This window comes from Vanellus vanellus (assembly GCF_965231255.1).
Source record: "Vanellus vanellus genome assembly, chromosome: 19".
NCBI lineage: Eukaryota > Metazoa > Chordata > Aves > Charadriiformes > Charadriidae > Vanellus > Vanellus vanellus.
Genome location: NC_138924.1, coordinates 3,802,821 through 3,828,168, shown reverse-complemented (window position 1 = coordinate 3,828,168; position 25,348 = coordinate 3,802,821). Strand labels below are relative to the sequence as shown.

At 43.6% G+C, this 25,348-nt stretch overlaps 2 protein-coding genes across 3 annotated transcripts in view; one reads left to right on the top strand and one right to left on the bottom strand.

Moving 5' to 3' along the window:
- Positions 1–12,034, bottom strand: part of MYBBP1A (MYB binding protein 1a) — a gene marked incomplete at its 5' end in the record, with an annotated part of 62,062 nt that extends 50,028 nt beyond the window's left edge. Inside the window, 13 exons of the mRNA XM_082492865.1 lie at positions 362–470; positions 1,060–1,263; positions 2,027–2,152; positions 2,776–2,883; positions 3,817–4,106; positions 6,497–6,614; positions 7,927–8,094; positions 8,382–8,572; positions 9,638–9,745; positions 10,175–10,249; positions 10,647–10,730; positions 11,607–11,702; positions 11,867–12,034. Coding sequence (XP_082348991.1) covers positions 362–470; positions 1,060–1,263; positions 2,027–2,152; positions 2,776–2,883; positions 3,817–4,106; positions 6,497–6,614; positions 7,927–8,094; positions 8,382–8,572; positions 9,638–9,745; positions 10,175–10,249; positions 10,647–10,730; positions 11,607–11,702; positions 11,867–12,034 — 1,845 coding nt within the window. The remainder of the gene's footprint in view (positions 1–361; positions 471–1,059; positions 1,264–2,026; positions 2,153–2,775; positions 2,884–3,816; positions 4,107–6,496; positions 6,615–7,926; positions 8,095–8,381; positions 8,573–9,637; positions 9,746–10,174; positions 10,250–10,646; positions 10,731–11,606; positions 11,703–11,866) is intronic.
- A 973-nt stretch (positions 12,035–13,007) lies between these two features.
- Positions 13,008–24,678, top strand: EIF4H (eukaryotic translation initiation factor 4H). Of its 2 annotated transcripts, XM_082493317.1 has the most exons (7): positions 13,008–13,095; positions 18,484–18,665; positions 19,671–19,735; positions 19,845–19,944; positions 20,617–20,682; positions 22,562–22,720; positions 22,845–24,678. In XM_082493317.1, the coding sequence occupies exons 1-7, from the start codon at positions 13,037–13,039 to the stop codon at positions 22,979–22,981; spliced, it is 768 nt and encodes a 255-aa protein (XP_082349443.1). In that variant the 5' UTR covers positions 13,008–13,036; the 3' UTR covers positions 22,982–24,678. The 2 variants fall into 2 exon arrangements, with proteins under 2 accessions (XP_082349443.1, XP_082349444.1); XM_082493318.1 differs by lacking the exon at positions 20,617–20,682.
- The last annotated feature ends 670 nt before the right edge of the window (positions 24,679–25,348 follow it).

Here is a 25,348-nt window from a genome sequence, read left to right as displayed (position 1 = left end):
CGAATTCCCCACTACCAAGAGCAACAGAAAGAATACATCCCAAATCTAAGCACCTCTCGAAATAGGTACAGTTATTAAAATGAGCTACTACAACCCCTTTGCAGAAGAAAATATGAGTCTAATTAAAACTGCTCCACTCAACAGCGAATCAAGGGCAAAACCAATGTTCAGGCCAAGCTTTGCCCTTTTTAAGTTGTCTACAGTCAGTGTACAAATCAGTTTATTAGCTGCCAATTGTTCATTTCTAGCAGCCAGAGGCTGTGAAAGGTTGGATCTCTGAACGCAAAGAAACTCTTCAGCTCAGTGCTCAGAAAGTCCAGCTATCATTTTACACCACTCAGATATGTTTCAGAGGTCTTACCTTGAAAAGATGAATGGCCATTAAAAGCAGAAGTTGCTGGAAAGCAACGACTTTGGCACTGTCTGATTTATTTTCCTTCTTCTGCAGATTCTTCACAGACTGAAGTGTTCTGAAGAAATAAACCCTTTTGAGTCTTTCACAACAGCAAATCATCTCTTATGATCAGACAAAAACCATGACCAAATCTATAGTTCCATTTTCTGTACTTAACATTTAATTTATTGAATTTGAACATACATACGGTATACAATCATAACCCAACAAGAGCATCTCACCTTGTGTAGCTTATAAAAACCTCAGCACTTGGGCACAGGCTAGATGCCTAATACTACAGCCAAGGCATAGACCTTTATGGGAAATCAAGCTCAGAAAAGAGCACCAGAAAAGTGTCACTGAGAAATTAGTACAGGCATTATTAGGGGAAAAGATTAGCAGAGTTACAATCATGTTTGGGACAGGGATTATGAGCAAAAATAGAAAAGGACACGGCCACCTACACATACTTCACAAACAGAAGGAAGAGGAATAAAGGAACGGGGTGATGAGAAAGACAGAGGCATTCTGAAACCTAGTCACAGGTGCAGGATACTCAAAGGGAAGAAACAGAACTGCCACTGCTGTGAAATAGCTCTACTACAGTTGCCAGAACAACAGCAGGACGAGAGAATAAAATTTCTCTTGTGTTGGTCAAATCTCACCTCTCCCAGGCATCCCTCTGTCCCTTGGTAAAAGGCTTCACAACTTTGACATGCTCACTAGAGAGCAGCTTGTTGGCATACTCAACAAGGAGAAAGATCCACAGTTTCCCGTCTGCAGTCACACCATGGATATGCTTCTCCCTCAAGGCTGCAGCCTTTGCTGTATCCCCCAATACAGCCAAGGTGTTTAAAGTCTGAAGCAACCTGCAAAGAAAAACAGCCAGCATGTTACTGTCAGAGGAACCAAATGACCTTCTCACACTTTCCAAAATAACGCCCACCAGTACGGTACTCTCATCCCAGAGCTCTGGTCACTCATTGCAACCCAGATTCACAGGGCCTAAGTTTCAACCCATGCATGTATTCAAGCACAGTAATGTACAGCTCATTGTCTTGGTGTCTCCAAGCACAGCTGGTGCCCCCAAGGACACTGACAGTTATTTCCTATTCTGTGCCCCACCATGTCCTCTGCTTTCTCTCTACTGAGGCTGGAGCACCAGCTCTGGCGATCACCTAAAAGCATCTATTATTACCAACTCCATTTCCCTTAGTACAGGGAAGACTGCAGAGCCATCAGCAGCTCGCATGCAGAGCGGACAGAAAGCCAACAGCAACCCGCACAACCTCAACACCTCTCTCTTGTGTCCTTCCACTTCCAGCTTGCAACAGAGGCAATGGAAACCTTATGAGAAAAAGCAGTCCGAGCTCAACTCTACACCTACCTGATCATCACAAACATACTCAGCAGGTTTGCCATGCAAAATTATGTTTTTATTGGACAAAACTTAAGGATCTTTGGGAAATTCATCTAGGATTTCCTTAAAAAACACCATTCCCCAGTCCTGGAGTCAAACAAATGCTCCAATAGCAGTTCACAATCCCAAACCTCTTGCCCTGCCATTTGTAGGCTGGTCTTATCCTCAGGAAAAAGAGAAATTTCCAAGCTTAAAGCATGCAAAATCCTTACCCAAAGAAGTAGTTTTCTGCCACTGAATGAAACTGTTCATCTAGGGGGTCTGATGGAAGGACATTCGCCTCAGGTATTTGGGAAGTCTTTTTCTTAGCTTCAAAGAAAGCATGGAAGAAGCAAAACCTAGAACAGACAGAAACAAGGACAAAATTAAGAGCCAGCTTGGTCCTAACAAAGCAAAACCAGCCCACATGTGCAAACCAAATAGCATCAGATATTCACCACGTTTTTATTCAAGGATGATGATGCACTGAAAAAAAAAGTCACTATTTTTAATAATACCCTTTCCTCAAGACACACAGGGTAAAGAAGACAGAATGATGCTCAGGACTTCACAAAAGTGAAGTGCCAACACTTGACACCACACAATACAATACTCAGACTGTCAGATTCGGGTCTTATTCTCCACGACTTTTAAACCAACAGATAAATACTTATTAAGATCTGATGCAAAGATTACAATGAATATCCTCAAGCAGTCTAGATAACAGGAACCTAAAATTGACTGAAAACAGATGTGACTAAGGTGATTTTAAGTGACTGAACTACTTAGGACAAGAGTTTGCTCAAGTTTGCAGACAGTATTTTGAAAACAGAACGTAGTCTCTTAAACAATTTATGTTATGGAATATTTCCATTACGGAATTTGCCTAGTGTCATGGGGACAGCTTACTTCGAATACTGCTATGGAGCTAAACAGAACTATTCCAAGCCCATGTGGTATTAAGTCTTTAAATCATTCTTACCTGGAAATGTCCATCACAAGGCATTCTTCTTTTTTCACTGGACTTTCAATGATGGTAGAAAGTCGGTGCATGACCCATTTTCTTAACCGAGCCATCTTATGGTGTGCTCTTTCAATAAGGAAGTGGACACAATCAGTAGTTTGAACACTATCCCAAAATAAACGCAAACCACACAATCCACTACAGTGAGAAGTGACTTTCAGACACTTAGAGGCTTACACTAATGATGGCAAAGTTATGTACTAAGAAAGCAATAGGTACATAAGAAAAGATATAATCTTCCCAAGTTTGCCTTTTACTATGCCAAAGACAGTCTATTTACCCAGGTACTGCAGTTTAGCAAAAAGCAATTCAAGAATTGCAGTAGTCAGTAGAGAGGGGTTACAGGTGCACAAGTAACACACAGACATACTGTTTTAACAGCTTACATCTTCCTTGGAAAAGGCCCTCTCAAGTAACCCAATAACCACAGCACCAAGTTGTGGGTATTCAGCAAGCAGCAGCACCACAAAGGACAGAACCTTCTCTTGGGAAGTTTCTCTATCTAGAAATTGCTACAAATGTTAATCAAGGATATAGTATTTACAGGCTACTCTTAAGACATGGAAGTGGGTGCTCTGCTGTGGGCTAAGGAGACGAGAGCACTCAAGCCAGTTTAATAATCAGATAAAAGAGATGCACAATTCCTACAAAGACCTGAGAGTCTGTAGTGAAAATGGAAGCCACTGGAGATTTTTGCCAAAGGGCTTGTCAGGGCTAGAAAAACAAGAAAAAAGGCTTCTTTGGTCATCCAGTCTGCTTTGGTCAGGCAGGCTGGTTCTCACCATGTTTGCTCCTATTTGCAGAATTGAATTTTGTCCCAGCAAGAGTCAGATGCTGGGGCTAAACCTTCTGGGACAGAGGAAACAGAACAGGTGACAATTGTCAATTCATAGCAAAACAACCAGCCGACGGCAGCTGCCCAAACCAGACTTCACCCAGGCAGCTACTTTAATCACAAAACAGAAAGAAAAGAGGAAGGTGCATCATCTATACACTCACATGTTTACATTTTCCTGATTCTGTTTTTGCCGGTTACTTGAGAAGTCTAAACAACAGTCCAAGTCTGGCCTGAGGAACATATCTTTGAGCCAGTCAATGTATCTTTGCAATGCCACTGGCTGCAGGTGTCTGACTACCCTGGAGGAGCTGGAAAACACTGGATTGCCGTGATTGGTGAGCGTAGAGAAGCCGATCATCACTGCCAGCTGCCTCTCCAGGTCATCACAGCTGTTCAGAAATTCATCTATATATGCTTCCATCTCTGGAGCAAACTTAAATCGGTCTGGAAGCTGAAAAACATGGTCAAACAAGCAGGTTAGGAACCTCACACTGAATCTCAGTGTCTTTATGAGTACAAATCACTTTACAGATTTGATTGCAGTAAGTAAATTAAAGTCACGTGCCTGAACATTTGTCATAAGGCATACAGCAGGTCATCAATTTTACCTTACGGTATTCCTCATATAGGAGCAACCACTGTAAGGAACCACAGAAACCTATCACGTACCAACTTCAGCCCTTTAATATGGGCTTTCCCAAACAGTCAAGCTTCAGTGGGCTGGAGCACACGCTGGCCAGTGCGGCTAAGCTCCTAGGCTGATGAGCTGTTTATCTGGGTGAAAGCGCAGGATGCTTCTCACATCATCTGCCTTAGACTTTCCCTCAATTTGTAAACTCCCCCACATCAATTCTGGTCTCATCTAGGAGCCCCAGAGCCTGCTGACCTACAGTGGGTAGAACAAATCCCACCTCCTCTCCCTGGTGTCTCAGAAGCGTTGAAGCATTCTGAAAGGAGGGGGAGTTGACATGTTTAACCTAAAAAACATATCCTGAGGTGTTGTCAGTTTGTTCTATCCTCAGCCCCGCCACTGATCTGCAAGGCATACAGCTGGCAGGCTGCTGGCCTTGGAAGGCTGTCCAGCAGCAGGCAAACCACCAGGACATGTCCCATCTCACCACACATCCCATTTTCTTATGTTCTTTCATGGCCCCCAGTGTTCAATCCTACTCATTTGTTCTGGGAAAAAAACAAACACCATAACTGTAGAAACCTCAAAGAGGGCAAACTGTGGCTTCGTTCCAAAAACGTAATGCAACTTTCATGAATTAATAAAACAACTTGTTTGCTATAGTGTCACAATGAATACAGTGACCTGGCAGGAGCAGGAACAGTAATGAAAGTCTAGGGAACACTGTTCTGTTAAATAAAGGGGCTATAAATTCCTAATTAACTGCAAATCCATCCAATTATGATATAAATACCCCTGCAAGAAATCTCACACAAAACACAAGTAAGCAAGCTCCTGCTTCCACTGTTGGAGAGCTCAATACTTGTGCATCAATATGAAAACTGGGATAAAAACTCCAGGAGAGATTGCTGTAATTAGGCTAATAACTCACAACAGGGGCATCATCAATCATCTCTCAACAAAAGCAAATCAAGTACATTGGCTCCCCCATTGAAAAAAAGTGGATTCAGGAAGATAACTGTCAGTAAATATCAGACTCGAGCTTTGTCTAGTTCCATCTCCAACAACTAGAATCCCCTAAGAAAGTACAAAACAACAGTATTTGCTCTCCAAAATAAACAACCGGTGTCAAGGAACGAAACAAACCCACAACAACAACAAATTCAAACTAAGATCTTCTCTACTTCCTCATCATCAACAATATTAGGGGTTTCTCTTTCCATTTAGACAATCATTGTCTTCAGTGGATTTGCATGTTTCAGACAGGAATTAAATTAACAAATTTTTTGATGGACATGAAAGAACATGGCCTAATTCACTGTGCCAACATGCATAAAAAGCAAGAAACAGGAAAACAACTAAGTCGGTGGATAAAGCCTGGAGAGAGTTGGTTCATACAGGGCGGCCCCATGGTAAGCATTATTTTCAGAGCAAACAGGCACATCTATTGCTGCTTTGATACCAGAAGAGAAAGACTGCAAAGTCCTGTTCCTCCCAAGAGAAGGCAATGATTTTTGGACCCACGTGAGGAGTTGGACCTATGTTACCACAAAAAGCCAAGCCAAAACCTGTTTTTATCAGTATTCCCCTTTTATTCTTCCTCCCTTTATTGCAAGGCTGTGTTGTTTGCCAGCTTCCCAGGAGAGGAGGAGAAAGAGGAGTTCCAAAATCCAATTCCCAAATAAAATCTGTACTTAAACCTCAGATGTGCTTATTGAAACAAGCCACTAACATAAAGAAAAGCATGAGTTGTCCCTTTTTGTCTTTGCCTTCAAATGTTCATGCAACACCCAGCACAATGACAGACAAAAAAAGAGTTTCTGGACACGCAAAATCAAAAGGACTGTTAAAGGATGACATATGACATTGTCAATGTGCTGAGGGCTGCCCTTCCTCTGCTTCCCCCATCATTAGAACTTTCTCAGCAACATCAATGAAAGCAGGTGGATCAGTGCTGAACCATTTCAAAACCCTTAAAATAAGTTGGGATGAAAATACACAAATAGGCAATGATAATTAAACACAGTCCATACTCAGCCCATTGCAAACAGTGGTCGTATAGTAACCTCACTTTTAGTAAGAGTCCAAGGTCTAAAATTACATAAACTTTTTTTATACAAGACAATGTGAAACTAGAAAGGGGGGTAGAGAGGACTTCTGTTTAGGACAGGGTCTTTACCCCTGAGCATGAGTACTTTCAGAAGACCTACCTGAGTCGTTACCACGTGTTCTCCATAGTGCTGCATCACCTTCCCTTTGAGAACCATCTGTAGCTGATCCAGAGACAACAAGGGGAGAGCACTGCCCAGCAACCGGTAGCACATGTAACTGAGTGGAAACAAAGAAGATTCCCTCAGGTAGAGGCACAGCAGTAAAGCCACACACAAGGGTGAGACAGAGAAGTGGTGGGGCAGGCTACATGGAGCATGCAGGAAGGCAGAAGTCAAAAATTCATGGATCCTGGGTTCAAAAATCCTACTGCACAAAGCTCTCCTTCTGACTAGTATAGCTGCTAAGAACTCTCCCTATAGCAGGTCTTCTGCTGTTGAAGATGAGCCTTCACCAGCAGTTCCTTCCTTGATCCACTTTCTGGATCTCTTCTCCCCAGATATTTATTTCCACAGGCCTAATAAAAACTTAGTTTTTGACTACACAAATATACTTAGTTTTGACAGCAACTTGCTGTCAAATTTGTTCAGAATTGGTCAACAGGCCCAGGAGTTATTAGATGGACAGCACTAGCCTGATTTCTGCAGGAAATCCGGCTAAAAAAAGCAACACTTGAGCAAACAAAGGGTATTTTCAGATTTACCCAAGCCACGAAAAACAAGAGCTCAACTGCTCAGGCTTGGAAAATGGTTTCCTTTCACTGTGATACTCATGGAATATGTTAAGAAAATTTTTTGTCAGTGCACCTCTACAACTTTTAAACTCTTGATCTAAGAAAGATTTAAACCTGGCCACAGACTGCCTTGCTATGCTCCAAATTAAATTATGTTCCCCCAAAATGCTCGCAGATTTGTACTCCATTGCATCATTTTTATACAGCATGAGTCTCAACAGACCACTTAATCCCTCTAAGACCTAGTATTAGACTTGAAAAAGGAGCTGAAATAGCTACTGTTATGTCAGCCACAGCCATATCCTACTTAAAAACAGAGACTATGTCAGAATCCAAACACATCCAGGCATTTTAATTCAGTCCATCCCACAAAGCACAAGTCCACAAATTTCCTAACTAGGGTTTGTCTACACAGGAGCTGTCCTTAAACCACACAAAGCCAAATGACTCTCCCTCTCAACCACTTAGAAAGAAAGGGACAGTACAGTTCCTCTAACAAATCTTGTAGGAGCAAGCTATCTAAGACACCTCTATGCCCAATGAGGTGCATCACTTTTATGTCCAAGTTAAAATTTAACCCCAAATCTTTTAAACATCACAATTCTATGAGAAATCTTACTAACTCCTAGATTTAGGCTCCCTATAGTTTCTCATGAATACCTAAATAACCAAAAGCAAGTGTTCTCACATTGTTCTTGAGAAACCACATGCTCCATCCCACCACCAAGCAGCAGCAGAAAGACTGGGGCAAGAAATAGAAGGATAATATGGAAAACAACAACATATGTTAAAACAAACCTCACAGGTCCCGATTTCTCCTTCAGTAGCCCATCCTCTACACCTTCTTTCCAGAACAGTTCAAAGGCACCTTCCTTCAGTGAAACTTGTAACAAATCAAACGCTACATTGGGCAATTTCTTGTCCTTCTTTTCAGACTTGGCAACACTTTGCAGAAGTCCTATAAGTCTAGAAGAAAGAAAATAATGAGCGAGACATGGCCTGGAAGGGGACTGCTGAAGGCCAAAGTCATCCTGCTGAAGGACACAGAACATTTCCTAAGCACTTGAGGCTGTGCCTCTTGGGAGAAATGAGAGCGCTGTAATTTAGGAACCTGCATAACAGCTGGTGCCTAACCCTTAACAGCACCTGCAGTGGCAAATACAGGCAGGCATCAGAATGAAAGCCACATTTCTCTCACTGCTAGCCAAGAGACCGAGAATGTTGCGTTTAATGCTCTTTACTTAAGAACCTACCTGGGAATATTTTCCTCATTTACAACAGTAGGTGAGCCAAACAGCTTCTTCAGATTTCGAGGTTTCAGAACACTGGGGAATTTCTGCATGCCCACAAGCAGAAGGTGCAGGTTATCTGGAGACGTGAAGGCTGAAGCGAGGTCATTTTGCAAGATGCCAAACAGGACCTCCTCAAACACAGTTTCAGGAACCTAGACAAGAATGAAGGTGAGAGCACATGAGAAACATCTGAGGGCATTTTACTAACTTGCTGTGTAGTATATTAAAATATCCACATTGTAGGGCATTTTACTAAAAGCTTGCAGTGTTCTGGAAACTTTGGAAATAGTCTCTATGGTGACACAATCAAAAATAAATAATGGATGTGTCCAGTACTGACATAAAGTCCCCAGGTGCTTAACCATGTGGAGTAGGACAATATGTTGTCATCAGATAGCAATTCTGGTCAACTGACTCCAGCTGCAATTGTTCTCTTGCTGTCTGACTGCTCCTGACTGTACAGCTATTCAGCCCAGGGAGGAGGAAACACTCTTGTACCAGCTTTTAATTATACTTTCCAAAAACAAATTATTTGTTTCAATAGGATTTGCTGGTAAATAACTGTTCAATGGCTTTGGAGAAAACTAGATCCAACGTTTTCATCAATAAAATAAGAAATGCGCAAAACCTGCTTTAAATTGTATTTTTTAAAGATTGGATTCAAAATACATTTAAATTTAACATCAAGGCTAAATGACCCAGAACACTTCCATATGAAACATTATTTAATTTTGATTTAACACTGTTAGTCTTCACATCTACAAACAATATCCACAAAGAAGGAAATAAACAAACTCTCTTCTTTTACTACATACTCAAGAGTTCCTTTACTCCATGTCCCTACAACCTTTCACTCCCAACAGCCCAAAATTCAACCTTAGGCCCCAGCTTGGTGCATAAAAAAGGTCTGCTGTCCAGAGTTTTCAGCATACTTCTTTTCAAAAGAGCAGAGGGTCTAATATACCACCCAAGCAAGTCAACTGGGAAAAAACAGACTATGGGTTTGTCCATGATGAAATCAGACTAAGCTAAACCAGAGCATTCTTCCCAGAATAAAAGCATCTGCCCACAGACAATATAGAAAACAGCTCCCACAGTTCAAGTTCACTCTTCCACACACACCCCCTTTTAACTTTTAACTATGAATAAACTAAGGAGAAAGCAGTCCCTGAAGCAAAGTCCTCCCTCCTCCCACCCACCACACGCTGTGGCTATACCTGAGAGATGATGTCAATAAGAGTTTTGCAAGGGAGATCTCTGAGGTATTTTTGGTGATGTGCCAGTTGCTGGAGAAGCTGGATGCTCTCCAGCAGAGCCTTCCGGTCCTAGAAAGGAAAGATAAACCAAAACGAGATGACATATATCAAAGATTAAGCTGAAGGCTCAGGTAATAGTCCACTCTCGAGACCCTTAAATCCACTTGTAATAAGAAATCTACACAATTTCTTCCTGAGAGGCCACTCAGCTTTCCCCAGAGCGGTGTTTCTGGCTGTGTATGAAAACAGATGCCTTCCTTCCAGGAGAGGTAGAAACCTTCTGTACTATCTAACACAGTTCCTACATTCTAGTCAGGAAAGGAACAGACATTTAAAAGGCACAAAAAGCTGATGGACAATGTAAAAGAAATTAACTGAATGTGATGCTTCAAGTGCCATCTCGTCTGCCAGCCAACAACCCAGCCTTTCCCTCCAGATCCTCTCTCTGCTTCAGACAGCCCTAGAACCAGTACTGACAAACAACAACGGTAACGTTACCTTAACAAGCCGGCCAGATTGAAACAGAGCCATAACTCCAAAGAAGTTTCCAAAAGCAGCACTTTCCACAAGTTTCTGAATAGGAAAAAAAAAAAAAAGGGAGGGTTAAAAATCCACCTCACCGAGCCATTAGATTTCACATTCAGCTATAGCTCTGATCAGTGGAACAAGACTCGTGGAAGATCTAGTCTTGAACACCCTGACTTATGAAGAAAACACACTGAAAAGCAAGCCCTTCCACTATGTTTAAGAACTATCCTAGATTACCTTTCTGTCACACGAATGTCAGCTAAACAGGGCCAGATGACAATGTCATCAACTTCCAGTTTTTATAAATATTTCCATTGTTTCATTACGGTCATTTGCCTTAGCAAGAACCCCAAAACTATGGTATCCAGGCATCAAGCCTTCAAAGAATAGAGAATGGTTAATTTAAACTAGCTGTGGTCAACACTGCTATGAACTGACTCACCTTTTTCCCTTTTTCCAGATTGTGTTTTTCTTTTATCTGTTCCAGGACACTGCACATTGGAATTTCCTCAAAAGCCTGTAAAACCTGAGGAGATGGATGGAATAGTTCAGTTTGCAGTTCTTCCATTTTATGAAGTTTTATCAAGTTCAGCCAAAACAGAGCCAAACTGTTGTTCAGCATAGCAGCAGATGTGCTACTTTATTAGGCCAGAATAGAGACAACTAGATCAGTAGAAAATGTGTCAGAATAGGACATAAATATATGTAGACATAAATATACCTGCTGGTATTCCTTTTTTTTCCCCTATACGTAACTTAGCAGGATTACTAATGAGAACATTTTGCTGCAACTGCATGACCCTGTAACAGAAGCAACAAGGCTTTTCATCACATGCAAAGCCTGATCTAACTGGGAAGAACACAGGCTCCTCTGCACTATCAATTTCTTCAGTGAGATGAGGTCAGATCCCAATGGTGATCCCATTGGTGGGACTCTTTGCTATGTTACAGACTCAAATAGCAGGGAGGAAAAAAAAAAATCATTGAAGTGTATGTTAAAGGGTTGCCCTTTCCAATCTCCCACATAAACAACCCAACACCAGGAGCACATCAATTTTAAGAATTCACAACAGTTCTAAATGCAGCATATTTGAAAAACTCATCAGAGTTTACAAATTAGTGATGGTTCTTGAGGCAGGGCAAAATTCTGTGGCATGAGTGTGATATCGGTATAGCTCATATCTTTATAAGTGCTTCTAAAAGAGACTAGCACCATTTAAAACGGCACAGTTTTCCTATGCTCGCCGAAAGAGCCTTCTCTGCCATCTCTGCACGCAGAAGCTGCCAAGATGGGAGCCCCTCCAGCCTCCTCACAAGCAGCAAAGGGGGACCCCAGGAACTGACTGGAGCTGGCGAGGGGCCGCAGAGCGCTCTGCTCTGCTCTGCTCTGCCAAACACTGACCTGCGCCAGGGCCAGGCTGAAGCCAGGGCGGGCGGCCTTGCGGGTGGCTCCCAGTCCTTCCACCAGACGCTTGAGAGTGTACTTCAGCTCATCGTCCTGAAAAAACAGACCCTCAGCTCCGGCGGTGCCCACACTCCTCCGAACCCCGCGGGGCTCCCGGACCCCCCTCCCCTCCCCGCCCCGCCGCAGGCCCGGCCGGCTCCCCGCCGTGCCGCTGCCCGAACCCACAGCCCCTCCGCCGGCCCCGGCCCCCGCCTCACCTTCTTGCCCTCCTGCAGGTGCCGCAGGAGGTTCTCGGTGGCCGCCAGCCGCACCTCCTGCTCCGGCTTGGCGATGTCCCAGAAGAAGTCGAGGAAGACGCGGCCCTGCCGCAGCACCCCGCGGGGGTCGGCCACCACGCCGCCGCCCTGGCCCTCCCGCTCCGCCATGCCGCCGCACGTGGGGCCGCCGCCGTCCGTCCCGCCTCTTCCGGGGCAGCGGGGCCCGGGCGGGGACGGGCTCGTCACCCCCCCGCGGCCTCCACCGTACCCTCAGGGCCGCGGCTCCTCCTCAGCCCCGCGCTCCCTCAGGGCCGCGGGGACGGGCCTGTCACACCCCGCGGCCGCGGCCTCCACCGTACCCTCAGGGCCGCGGCTTCTCCTCAGCCCCGCGCTCCCCTCAGCAGCTTCGCGCTCCCTCAGGGCCGCGGCTTCTCCTCAGCCCCGCGTTCCCCTCGGCGCCATATTCCCCCCCACGTCCCCGTGTCCGGTGCTCCAGCCGGGGGTGGGTCAGAGGGACATTAAGGCGTATTGGCACAATCGGTCGTGGTATGAGAATCTGCCTTGTGGTTTTATTACAAAGCGTGAAGTAACAGCCTAGGGAAAGGAAACGTATCCGTTCCAACAAATCAGCCCATTATCTTTATTTACAATAAACCGCAGCACTATTCGCCACAAAAATCGTGCCCGTTTGCTGCCTGCCTCCCCGGCTCTGCACTCCTGCCAGACGCAGGGGTGCGAGGAACAACCGCACCGCCCGGAGCACGAGCCACCTCCGCCTTTGATCTCTTCCGCAGCGACCCCGAGACGATTTAGGGACAGCGACGAACACACCGGGGCGGCCAACGCACGCTTCAGGGCCAGAAGCCTAGGCTTGCGCCCCCGATAACCGCCCAGCCCCGACCTTCCCAACCCGTACCGCAGGCGATCCCGGGAAGGCGGCACAGCCAGAGCCGCGGCCGGGCAAGCGAGAGCCTGCGGCGGCGGCGGGGGAGCGCCCGAGCGCCGGGACTTTCGTGACAGGCAGTAGCGCGGACAGCCCCGGCGGGGCGGGGAGCTGGAGACAGGCACCGCTAGGGGCAGCCCTGGCCCGGGCCCCGCCGTATATAAGCGGCGCGGGGTCCTGCGGGCGCGGTCCTGTCACGCTCGCACGGGGAGGAGGCTGAGGTGGCGATGGCGGATTTTGATCCTTACGACGATCGGGCCTACAGCAGCTTCGGCGGCGGCCGGGGGTGAGCGCGGCGCTGCGGGCGGTGCTGGGGCCTGGGCCGCTGGGGAGCGCCGAGGGGCTCCCCCCGGAGCAGGGAGGGAAGAAGGGAGTGGCGCTCCGCGCCCCCCCGGCCGGGCGAGGAGGGGGCGCGGCCGGGCAGGGCCTAGCCTGCCCCTTTCCCTGTGGAGATGGCGGGCGGGCACGGCGGGGGGGCGGGTGGAGAAAGGGACGCGGGGACGGTGCCCCTATGAACCTTTCGGGCCCGTCTTGCTCCGCCGTCTTCCGTTCTCCGGGGGATGGGGGTGAGGCCGGCGGGGCGCGTTTCCCTCCGGCATTGGCGGGCACGCTTTGTGAGGCGAGGAGGCTGCGGTGCCCCGGGAGGGGGTAGCAGGCGTCCCCTCGCTGCGCGGGGCGAGTGCCGCAAGGTTTAGGGCCTGGAGGTTTGGGAGCGTCGGGAAGGGGCGGGAGGAGGAGGGTGTCGCTGTGTTCCCGCCGGCCCGGAGGCGAGGGGGGGTGGGAGGTGGGGGATTTGGGGAGATGCTGGGCCAGAGCCAAGGTAGGCCGTGAGGAGCTTCTGGAGGGACGGACCGGGAGATGGGAGGAGGGAGCTTCCCGTTAAAGACTGTAGGGGAGCGAGAAGCCCCTGTTGTGGCGGGACGAGCTCGGCACGGCGAGGTGCCCCTGAGAGCGGGCAGCGTTGCGATGCCCGCGGCGGGGAGGGAGCGGGAGGGCTTTGTGGTGCCTCCGGCCCGGGAGGGCTGTGAGCCGCTGTCCTGCCTTATCCGCGGCTCCGGGTGCTGACTCCAAATCCCTGATCCTTCGGAATAAGGCTTGTCTCATCTCAGTTTCTTTGCTGGAGAGTACCTATGGGGGAGGAGCTCCAAAAGCAATAACCAGCAATTACGAAGTTTGTCTTAAATCAGGTTAGAAAGATACAATTAGCAATTTACTCTTTTGAAGGTTGGTGCCATATAAGTTTCTGTGCGCACTAAAATAAAAAAGTAGACATAAACCTGTGAAATAAACTGTCTTTGTGAACAGATCTTAACGAGTGTAATGATAACTTACAGTTATATTGTTTTTTAACTTCTTTAACAAATAACCTTCACAGCAGTGTAAAGTGGCACTTGACACACGTAATAAATTCACTTGTTACTATTCAGTCTGCCCTAGTCAATGCAGGCACATTCTATGAAGTAACAAACTTAAAGTTAAAATGTTACTTTCATATTCAGATTTCTTTAATAGAGTACTTAAACTTCCTCTCAGGCAAGATGTGGATACTTGGTTTGGTGAGTTAAAGGTGTCCTGCTGTTTAGTAGATGCCTTTGCAGATGATAAAATGTACTTATTCTGAATTAGCTGTAGCTTTAAGCCTCAGATGCTATTATTAATGTGGAGTGCAACTCCTACTTGCATTTAATTCATCACTATTACTAGTAAGTTACTAATGGGTAATTCACAATTTCAGACCTTAACAAGTCTCTGCTTTGTATGAATTCTTGTAATATCTGTAGTGTAATGAAAACATGACTGTTCTTGAAGGTTCTAATTAAAGAATCTCATGTTAACTTAAAGTGAATCCTACTCATTTTTAGGTGCTTCTATTTTTTGTGGAAGTTGCATTTTGCATAAGCTTTGGTCTGTATAGAGAGTGAACATAGGATTTAAGTGTGACAGGTAGAAAATAGTAGTGCCCCATAAGCTTGAACTTATATAAGATACATGCCTCTTTCTCATACTTTTTGGCATTATGGTGGAAGAGCAACAGAATATGACTGGTGTGACAAGACAGGGGATTTTTCCAGTGCACTGATAAAAAGCTGAAGCATAATACTATGGTATCCAAAAGTCAGGTTATTCCAGATGCAGAACATGCTGCTGACTTTAGTAACAAAAGGCTTACTATAAAAGCTTTTTGATAAGTGTTTTGGAGCCCAAAATTTGACCAAAAAAAAAAAAATCTGTACGTGAGCATACTGAGGTCTAGCTGAAACTCCCCAAACATCTGTAGAGCTTCTCAAAGTTGAAAGAAACTGAGTATTTATCACTCCTGACTTGCTGGTAGGGTGTTTATTTTGGTGTGGCTTTAAGCACTGGGCTTAGTTCTGGGCACCTTACTCAAAAGTTAAGATTCATCTGCTGAAGTGCTCTTTAATAAGTGAAAATAGAGAGCTAGTCTTTATCCTTCTGGCATTTTGGATCTTGTCTTAACCAATTTAGTGTTAATAAATGTCTCCTAATTTTTATGCTTGGGTAAGGTTTTTGTTAGACATTTAATGCTCACTGTAGAGATGTACTGGATTGCTTGGATAAATTGGGTATTTATTTAGAGTTGTGGTCTTGGAGAGTCTGGACAAAACTTGCGTCCTGCTGAGCCTTAGGCTGCCTCTGGTAAAGCACTAATGTTGGAATCCAGCTAGGCTGTTCTCTGCTGTGCAAAAAGACAAATACTGAGCTGTTGTTTTGATCCTTAGTGAAAAGCTATTAAAATTAAAAACTAGCTTTCAGAATATTCTTTGTTTTGGACTTTTGACAGATCTTGTGTTCTGGAGAGAATAACTAAACTTTCTAAAAGAATGTCTTCAAAATGATGGTTTGTTGTTCTTTCACCCCAATATGGCCTTATGATGTCATTTAACTCAGTCCAGCAAAAAGTGAGTCTAATTATAGGGATGTTTGCATCTGCATTTGCTAGAAGCAAGCTTTCTCTTTAGCTTTCTGCTTTGGTTTCCTGAAAAAGAAATCAAATAGTTGTGTTTCAGATTCCCACGTTAAGATGACATAATTATTACCTAATTGTGTCTGAGCAAAAGTTCCACTAAGTGGGAAATACAGATATTCATTTAACACTTTGGTTGGTGTGACCCAGTTCACTTAGTTCAGAGATGTTTTTAATTATAGTTGACTTTTGTCCTGTTTTGTTACAAATGAGAGCATCTTCTTTCAATCTCATTGTTTGGTTACTGAAGTTGGCCTTCCCCCCCCGGCCCTGGCCTTTCAGCATTGAAAGACTGTAGGGAAGTGTAGAAACAGTTTCTTTTTTTGTTACTATACCTGGATTCTGTAGAAAACTTAGTTTGGAACCTAGTTATTGACCATTCCTATTCTTCAAATGGAGATTAAAATAACAAATATATGGTTGATATTTGATATCTTTGATAACTGAGGCCCTAACGAATCAAGTTCAAAAAGAATATTTCATTTTCTGACTTTATATCAGTAGGGATTGCACAATAGGGCATGGATTTCCACACATGCACCCTGTGAAGTTGTGGTATGCTATGGTAGAAACAAGGATTGTCTGTAGCCCAAAAATTCTTTTGGGGATTGCTAACTTGAGGGTGTGGTTTCAGAAGCAGCTCAAATAGATCTGAGCAGAGGTTGCTGTTGAAAGCTGTAGTTCAAGCCCTTGCTTTCATTCTTCTTTCTGTGTTGTCATGAGTGCTCTTTGCAGCTGTCCAGATCACCTTGTTGATCTAGATTGGCTGAGAATTCAACTTTAGGGCAAGATTTTAGGTGACTCAGCTTATTGAACCAGATGACTGGCAGTCCAAGAAACTGTGTGAGAATGTGTAGAAGGAGGGAATGCTCCTTTTAAACTCAGCTGAAGCAATTTTGATGTTCCTATAGAACACTAAAATCCTGTAATTTAATTTAATTTGCATCCAAAAACTTGATTTTTATAGCTGTTTGTAAGGCCATAGGTGACAATTAAGGACAAAGGTGTAGGACTGCATGTTATGGAATTTTTTAGATGGGCAACTTGCCTTTCATGAGTTCCTCTTAAAACTTAAGTCTTGTGACTAAAGCTAATTCTGCTGTACGTACAGAGCACCCAACTGGAGCAGCTTTAGTTCTCCAGTATGTTTTTGACTCTGCCTTCTTAATGAGACAAAGGGATATTGTCAAAAATGCTAAAATATGAACCTGGATGGACACTAATTAAAGATATGTAGGTTGTGATTCGAGTACGTTTAGCAGCCTGCTGATAGTGTTGGTGACAAATGACTCCTGCAAGAGCTGCTACCATAAAAAGGCACAAGTGACAGGCTTACCTAGGAAGAGTTAAGGAATCTTATTCAAGATTTCTGCATTATCTGATTTGTTAGTAATAAAATATTTATTCAGGAATGAAAAAAAAAAAGTGGACAAGTACATTGATAGCCCAATGGATTTTCTGGCTGCATGCAGCCAGCCAAAATAAAAGGAAATAATAAAATTATTTGACCTTCTGTATTTAGGTGGGACTCTGCAGAAATCTAATTAGTCCATGTCACACTAGCAAATCCTGGTTTGGTACAGTTTGTGTTCCGCTGTGCTTTTAAATGCACAGTGAGCCTCTGGGAAAGGAAGCAGACATAAACAAAGGCCAGTGAAAGTAAGGTGTTGAAGAGAACATGGGCAGAGTAGTAGGCATCTCGGGTGAAAGTCAAAGATTGCTTAGGTGGGGCAAATGGTGTCAGAACCAGTGACAGTGGCATCCTGTAGTCTGGAAGTCCAGGAGCTATAACTTAAGGTTGCTGTGCACCCACAATACAAATCTTGCTCTCTGTAAAGGAGATCAAAGTTAGTTTTAGAAGATTAGGGTCTACAGGAAAGTAATGCACAGATTTGTTACATTAATACAGTAAAGAATTTAAGTGGTACAGTCTAGTTTTTCAGCAACCAATGCCTATAGCTTTAACTGAGACTGAGAGTTACCTCAGCCTGTAATTCATGAGGCAAAGGAAGAAGTAAACACCCAGATAGCACTGGAATTGGTTTCTCTGCCTTAGAACACCAAGCTTTTTATTATGTGTTCAATTCAAAGTATTCCAGTCCAGGTATCTGACAGTTATGGCAATAACTTCAGCGTTAGGATAAGATGTTTCTGTTAAGCTAAATGCTGCTGCAATAATTTAGATGACTGGAGTGGATGTTGATAATATACTATTTAGTTAAAAGCATTGGATCCAGCTTAATTTCAGGATAAGCTGACAAGCCTGTGCCATGCAAGTATTTCTTTGCTGCTATAAATTCATCTTAAAATGTGGTCTAGGATGTGTTTCTTAAGAAGTACTGTTTTTGAGTAGGGGACAGTAGAGAGAACCTTATGTTGCTTTTCTTAATGGATTGTGGGATGAGAAAGTTCATTCATCACTTTGTTATTGAGTTCACCTGTAATGTATTTAAATATATTGTTCATTTGTTTTTCCTCCTGAAGTACTGCACCAGGTAATACTAGAAAGGAGTTGGCTGATAGTGGAGGTGGCAAATACAGGCAAAAGGATAGAAAAACTAACCGAAGTTCTGGAAAAATCCACTTCCAAAAAGTCAAACAGCACCTGAGCAGTGCTATATATTGTATCACTGGCTGCGCCGGGAGCCAAGTTCCAAAGACAGTGGGCTTTTCTTTTTTTTTCAACAGGTCTCGTGGTGGCGGCCTTGGTTCCCGCAAACAGAAAGAGCTGCCAACAGAACCCCCTTTCACAGCATATGTGGGAAATTTACCTTTCAACACTGTTCAAGGAGACATAGATGCCATCTTCAAGGATCTCAGTGTAAGGAGTGTACGACTAGTCAGAGACAAGGAAACAGACAAATTTAAAGGTGAGTGTTCAGAGTTGTTCTGGTTGTACATGGTTAACCGGTAGGAAAAAATAAGGTACTTCTAATGGGGAATTTCAGTCTCTACTTTATAAAGTGTGGTTACTTTCTTGGTCTGTGTTTGTTTTTGGTTTTTTTTTTTTTATGTTGACTTATGCAGGTTTCTCATTCACTCAAAAATAAACATTAATTTGAATGAGATTCACTGTTACTTCCATCATCTTAAGATAGACTAACCTGAGTGACAAGAGTCAATATTTGCCCTGCCATAATGGCACTTTCTCAAACCTTGTTTCTCTTGTATGAATTAGTACAAAACTGAAGTGTCTGACCCACTTAAGATCCATGACCTTCAGTGTTGAGTACTTACACGATCTTTCTTTAGTTCAGAAGAGTCCCATTGCTTCGGCTCTGTCTTTTTTTTTTTTTTTAAGTAGACAGGGAGGAAAAGCAAGTAGATGAGCCATTCAGACAATTATTTTAGAGGATGCAAATCCAATTTCCATTGGAATTGGCCAGTGGAAAGAGTATATTTATAACTTTTAGTGGGGAGAAAGACTTGGCTCTGTTAACAGAGGGTCTTAGAAGTGGAATAAATTCACTAAATGATGCGATGACACAAAATCAGGCCGAGTGGGTACTTCAGGTTCTTATTTAAAAATACTAATAACCAAATGTCAATATTCATCTAAATAACTGTCTAAAGGCATAGATCAAATCTACACTGTCATAAGAACCCTATGGTAAGGGGAATTAATCAGGCTCTTGGTGTTTTGCTTAGTGCCCTTGCAGAGTTCTGTTTCAGGATTTATCCCCATCATTAATAGGCATAGGTAACGCATTCATTGTTGATAATGTTTGGTGTCTGAGTTGCATACGTCTTGCAGTTACTGTATTGTAGCTGATGTTTGAAAGAGAAGAGAGGCTATTAGCAGATATGCAGGAAGCATAGCTTCTTACAAAGGCCTTTTAAAGTGCTGGTATTAACTTGTGAGGTTCTTCTTGCAGGATTTTGTTACGTAGAGTTCGATGAGGTGGAGTCACTCAAGGAAGCTCTTACGTATGATGGTGCAGTAAGTATACTTGCAATTAATTTGTGAAATAAAAAGATAAGCACAAGTCTCAAACTCCTTGGCAGCCCATATGGTACATTCTGAAGAGATTCTCCCCTTTCTTTAACAGCTTTTGGGTGATCGATCACTCCGAGTGGACATAGCAGAAGGCAGAAAACAGGATAAAGGTGGCTTTGGCTTCAGAAAAGGTGGCGGGCCTGATGACAGAGGTGACCTGCATTTTTCTGACTAGGTTCTTAAATATGATGGTTGTAGTTATGACTTCTGGTGCTAACTAATGCTAAGACACGGCATGCAAGTAGACACCTTTCTTTATGTAGGAAGAAGAAATCTTATATGTATATATACATTTCTAACCTAGCCGCTGCTGCTCCTGAAATGTCTGGAATAGATGCGCTTTGTGTCCAAAAGCTGAACGTGTTGTCACTCCTAGCCCAGGAAGTGAGACCAATACCCCTAGTAATGTACAGTGTTTTGCAGAGGACAATTGTAAGCTCAACAGTCTGATCTGCTACTATTTTATTATGATGTAAGAAAAGCGACTAAGCTAAGTAATCACAAGTTGACAAATACTTATTTTGGGCTATGGATCTCCTGTTCCAGTGTAAAAACAGGCTTTGCTGTTGTTGAAGCGTAATTGAACTAGACTCACTGAAGGTTTCCATTGAATGTGTATTAGAGAAACTTTTCTGACGGCTTATTCTTGGTTAACTTAAGCTAACCTTTTATTCCTGTGAAATGGAACTTGGTAGTACCGAAATGAAAGGATTTTCCAGCAGCATGACTTGTGATATTGAAGGACTGAAACTTTGGGTTGGTATCCCCTTGATCAGTTTTGCCCACAGCTTCAGACCTGAACACAATTGTGGCTTTTTTCCTAGGAATGGGAGGAGGTTCCCGAGAATCCAGAGGAGGTGGATGGGATTCCAGAGATGACTTCAATTCTGGTATCAGTATTAACACTTATACAGATAGGCAGCCTAATAAGAACATTTCTGTGCCTTTTTTCATGTCGGCTACATTTGTCCCCATTGCTGTTTTGATTGAATCTACTGTATGCCAACTTTGGACAACCTACAGCTGCAGTGGGATTCTTTGTGGCAATCTTCCATTGCCATATAACAGAGGGAGGAGTCCTGATTCTAAATTTTATGAAACAATCCTAAATAACAAAATACTTGTTCAAATGTAGCCTATGGTGTCTAGGTTTTAAGCATTTCTCAAACATGAGGCCAAGTACCTTTCTTGAATAGTAGCAGAAACAGACAGATCCTGTGAAAAAGCTGGTATTGTATTCTTTCAGAGCAGAGGCTTTCACTTTCTTAAGGAGATGTGACATCATTACATGTGTATCGCTGAAGCAACTGACTTCTCCAAAGATGTGTTAGCTTTCCAAAGCACTTTTAAATGCATAATGTTCCTAAACTTTTAGACCTGTTAGAGTAATGCAAGTTGCAGCAAAATGACTGAGCTTGCCATGGAGCCACTGGCTTTGCTCTTCACTTCTAGTCAGTTTCTAGCTATTAGACTCCAGGGTGACATTAACAGAATTGCTTTTGTCCTCTGAAATTGTGGGTTTGGTCCATTTTCTGATGGGGAGATGCTGGCAAGTGCAACTTTGCCATGTCTGGTCTCTGCGTGAGTGGAATGGACAAAGTAGAAGGAGCCGTAACAAAGTGTGCCCTTGCCACTGGCATGAAACTGAAGCATGGTGCGGGAGAGAGAAAGCTTGCTGCAGTGCTGTGCTTAACCTGCCTTCGTAGCTGAGCACTCTGGTGTCATAGCTTTATACTTTTTTTGGCAGCTTCTTCAAATGTGGATGCGTTTCAGCTTGTTAGATGCTGGATGAGTGATTTGTGAGCCAGAAGTTTAGCATAAGTATTAGTTGCTACGGAAGCTTTTCTTCTCAGGTTGTACAACCTTGCTCCGGATCAAGTCTTTAAAGATGGCTGTTTGGCACTGAAGTAAGGGACAGTTCTGCAACTCTGCCAAATACTGAAGTGGAAAGGAAAATCTCAGATGGGAGCAAAACAACTTTCTCTTCCAGGCAGTTCCTGAAAAACGGAGTATATTCCCCTTAGGTGTGCCTGAAGTATCTTCCTCCCATTGACTGCAGATGATGAGGGCTTGGAGAGATATTCTAGGATAGTCATTGGTACAGAATGAAACTCTGGCCAGTGACAGTTCTTAATTATTTTTGTTCAATCATAAACTGAAGAAATGTAATCAGTTTCATATTTAAAGTCTAATTACTTTTTTTCCCCCTCAGCTCTTTCAATAGTCTAGTAAATGCCTGCTCCATTTATAGTACAACTAAAAGCCTTGGTGTTTTGCTCTGTTTTTCAAAGGCTTTGTTTTATAAGGACTGTATATGTCACTACTCCCTAGCTATTTTCCCATTTGCTCTGCTCCTGCCGATTTCACGCTAAGGCTGTAGCCAGTGTGATCTTCTGGCTACAAAAGTACTCTGGGTACTTCCAGTGTTGTCTCTGAATTCAGCTAATGGTGTTAGCAGTCTGAAGTTGCAGCTGAAGCTCTTATTTTAAGCTCACTTTATGACCCACTCTCCAATGCTCCAGTAAGCCTCTAGGTGGATAAAGCGGTTTCTGAACTTGGCATAGTATACTTGGTATCAAATGGAATCTGTATGACTCTTCTAGAACGTGTTAGAGATCCGTGAAGCACTCTGTCTACAGACAAAGCCTCTCAGTGCATCATCTTGGATTGACAGCAGTGACTTGCAAAGTTTTCCAGTCACCCGCATAAAAATCTAGTTTAAAAGCATCGCAAAATATGCTGCTTAAATTCACTGTCTTCCGTCTTCAGGATTCAAAGATGACGACTTCTTGGGAGGCCGGGGTAGAGGAACCCGCCCTGGAGACCGGCGACCACCAGGTGCCTCAATGGGAAGTGGTGGCACTGGTCGCTTCAGAGATGGGCCTCCCCTTCGTGGATCTTCCATGGACTTCAGAGAGCCAACAGAAGGTAAAATCTTTATATCTTCTGAAATTCAGTCTTCCTTCATGAAGGAGACTCTTGCTTTCTTTGTCAGGTTAAAGCTACTACCCTTGACAGACGGATCTTAAAACCTTAATGTTTTTTCTTTCAGAGGAAAGAGCACAGCGGCCCCGACTTCAGCTCAAACCTCGAACAGTTGCTACTCCACTCAATCAAGTAGCCAACCCAAACTCTGCTATCTTCGGTGGAGCCAAGCCCCGGGAGGAAGTAGTAAAAGAGCACGACTGAGTTTGGGGTTGAGAGGGAATGGGGAGGCGGGAGAAAAAGCAAGACAGTACAGAGTGACTAGCTCTGCTGGAATGTCAACCCTGCAGTTTACCATTCCTGCCATCTGGCATTTGTCCTCTTTGAAACCGAAAACACAGAGCTTGTGAATGCATGTCAGCTGTTAACAAGTGGTTTTTAGTACGTTCTTGGCTTTGCTGTATCTAGTGCCTGCTTTGTGCTGAGTTTCCTTCTTCTGTTTCCTTCCAAGCAGCGCAGTTGCCAGTAGATAAGGCAGTGTAGCTGCTTCCACGAGTGTGGAGGTCTCTGGACAAAGGTGCTGCTTCAACTTCTTCCTTTCTGGGTTTGTTTTACTTTTAGAAGCACAGGTTAGACTTAGTTATTGCCCTGTATCGTTTCCTTTTACTTCCTCAGTGCTCCTCTTCTGACCTGCATGTCTTGTTCTGTATTGCTGTGGCTCTGAAGAGGAAAACTGGAGAGTCCAGATGAGTTGAACAGAGAAATTTACAGTTCTAACAGAGTAGTGAAATACCATTTATGACAATTGATGACAGTTACTGTATACAGCAGAGCCCCTTATGAAACTAAAGGGGTAAAGCTGCCCTTTCACACAGGTTACCAGGAAGTATCAGTTTAAGATGCAAATGAAATTGGCTGACAAGAAGCCTGGTGAATAACTGGTGGAATCAGTATGGATACAGCATCTGCCAGCAGGCTCTTGCTGGGGGCTGTCTGTTGGTGTCAAAATGGTGTGATACTACACCTCTGAGCTCAAGGTTAGTGCTGCAAAAATGTGCCTGTTTGAGCACAACTCCTCACTGGCTCTTTCTGCTTACTTTTTTTTGGGTTTTACATGTTTGGTAAATTTTTAAAGTTTCTACCAATAAAATTGACTTTTTTATTTTTGTTTAAGGAGTGTATACTTCACCATTGCAGTATGTAATTGCCATTATCCCCTGTATTTCTTTGCCCAGTGGTGTACAGTTTTAAGACCTCTGCTTTCAGGATACCTTGAAAAATAGCAGATTAGAAATCATTCTGCTAGAGATTCTCTTCATGTAGAAGTTTGGGTAAAAAGCGTCTCTAATTGCTGCATCTCTCTTCACTTGAAATGTTTCGTGCCAGTTCTTGTGTGGGAGAAGGGAGGGGAGGCTGGAGCAAGAGGAGAGAGGTCATTAGTGTTTAAAAAACAAAACCTGGATCTATAACACTGAAGTGTGGGTACGTCCAATGCATGAGCAAATCTTGGGCCCCTAATGATAGTGCTGACAGCTTCCAGAAAAAACAGCCAGCACACCAGAGTACTCACAAGAGGAGTTTGGAAGCTCCTTTGCTACCAGCAGCGTTGCTGCTAGTAGTGAATTTCTTCCCTAAAGTTACCTTTGTAATGTCAGAGTCCCAGCAATTTACAGAACTACTCTTTCCTTCCTTCTGCCTGTCACTTAATCTGCTTCTGAGATAAGAACCATTTGTCTAACACTAATACTTAATTTAAGACAGACATGCATTTGTGTGGTTGTATTCCAAACCAATAATTGACCTATTTACATCTTCAATGTGGAAAAGATTTTTAAGAACGAATTCCCATATAAAAGCTCACATCTAGTCAAAACAGTTGACTTTTAAATGTCAAAACAAAAAAAAAAAAAGGAAAAGAGAATTTCAAACACTTAACACATTCTGCTTCATAACAAAATAAATTTATGGATATGGTATTTTGTGAATGATCTTTTAAATAAAAGAAAACATTAAGTAATATTTAACATTGGTCTTTATTTGAGTCTGCTATAGCATGTTCTTCCCCTCTTCAGTTTTCAAACATTGTGTTAATTTGGAAACTTGCTTCCTTAAATTTTGTGGGGAAGCTGTACCAGACCCATTCTTACAGAAATTTGGGGGGGGGAGGAGGAAAAGATAAAGGGGAGGAATCTGATTGAAACAAGCGCTGGAACGTGCAGGACACAGGGAAGTAGAAGTTATGGAAGCGAAGCCAAGTTCTTTGTCCTGTGGCTTCAGTGTAAGGTCCGTTAGATAGCTGAGGCTGCCGGGCAGGGTTTGGGAGTGCTGTGCTTGCAGGTCATCCAGCTGGTCCTGCCCTTTCCCACAGGCTGGTTTCTGCTGCCCTCTGCCCAGTACATGGTGAAATGTGCGTCCTTCCCCTTTGAGTAGTGATTGGTGTCATGTGGAGTCCTTGTGGCAAGACAAAGTAAATAGATCAGCTTGCTGCTGGCTTGCCTGGTTTCTCCCAACTTTTCTCAGCTGCCCTGTTTCCCACTAGACTTAACTGTTAATGAGGCTGTTGCCCTGTGTCTTTGATGTATATGCGCGCTGCAGGGGAAGTTAAAAGAAGGAGAGCTGTGTTTTTATTGA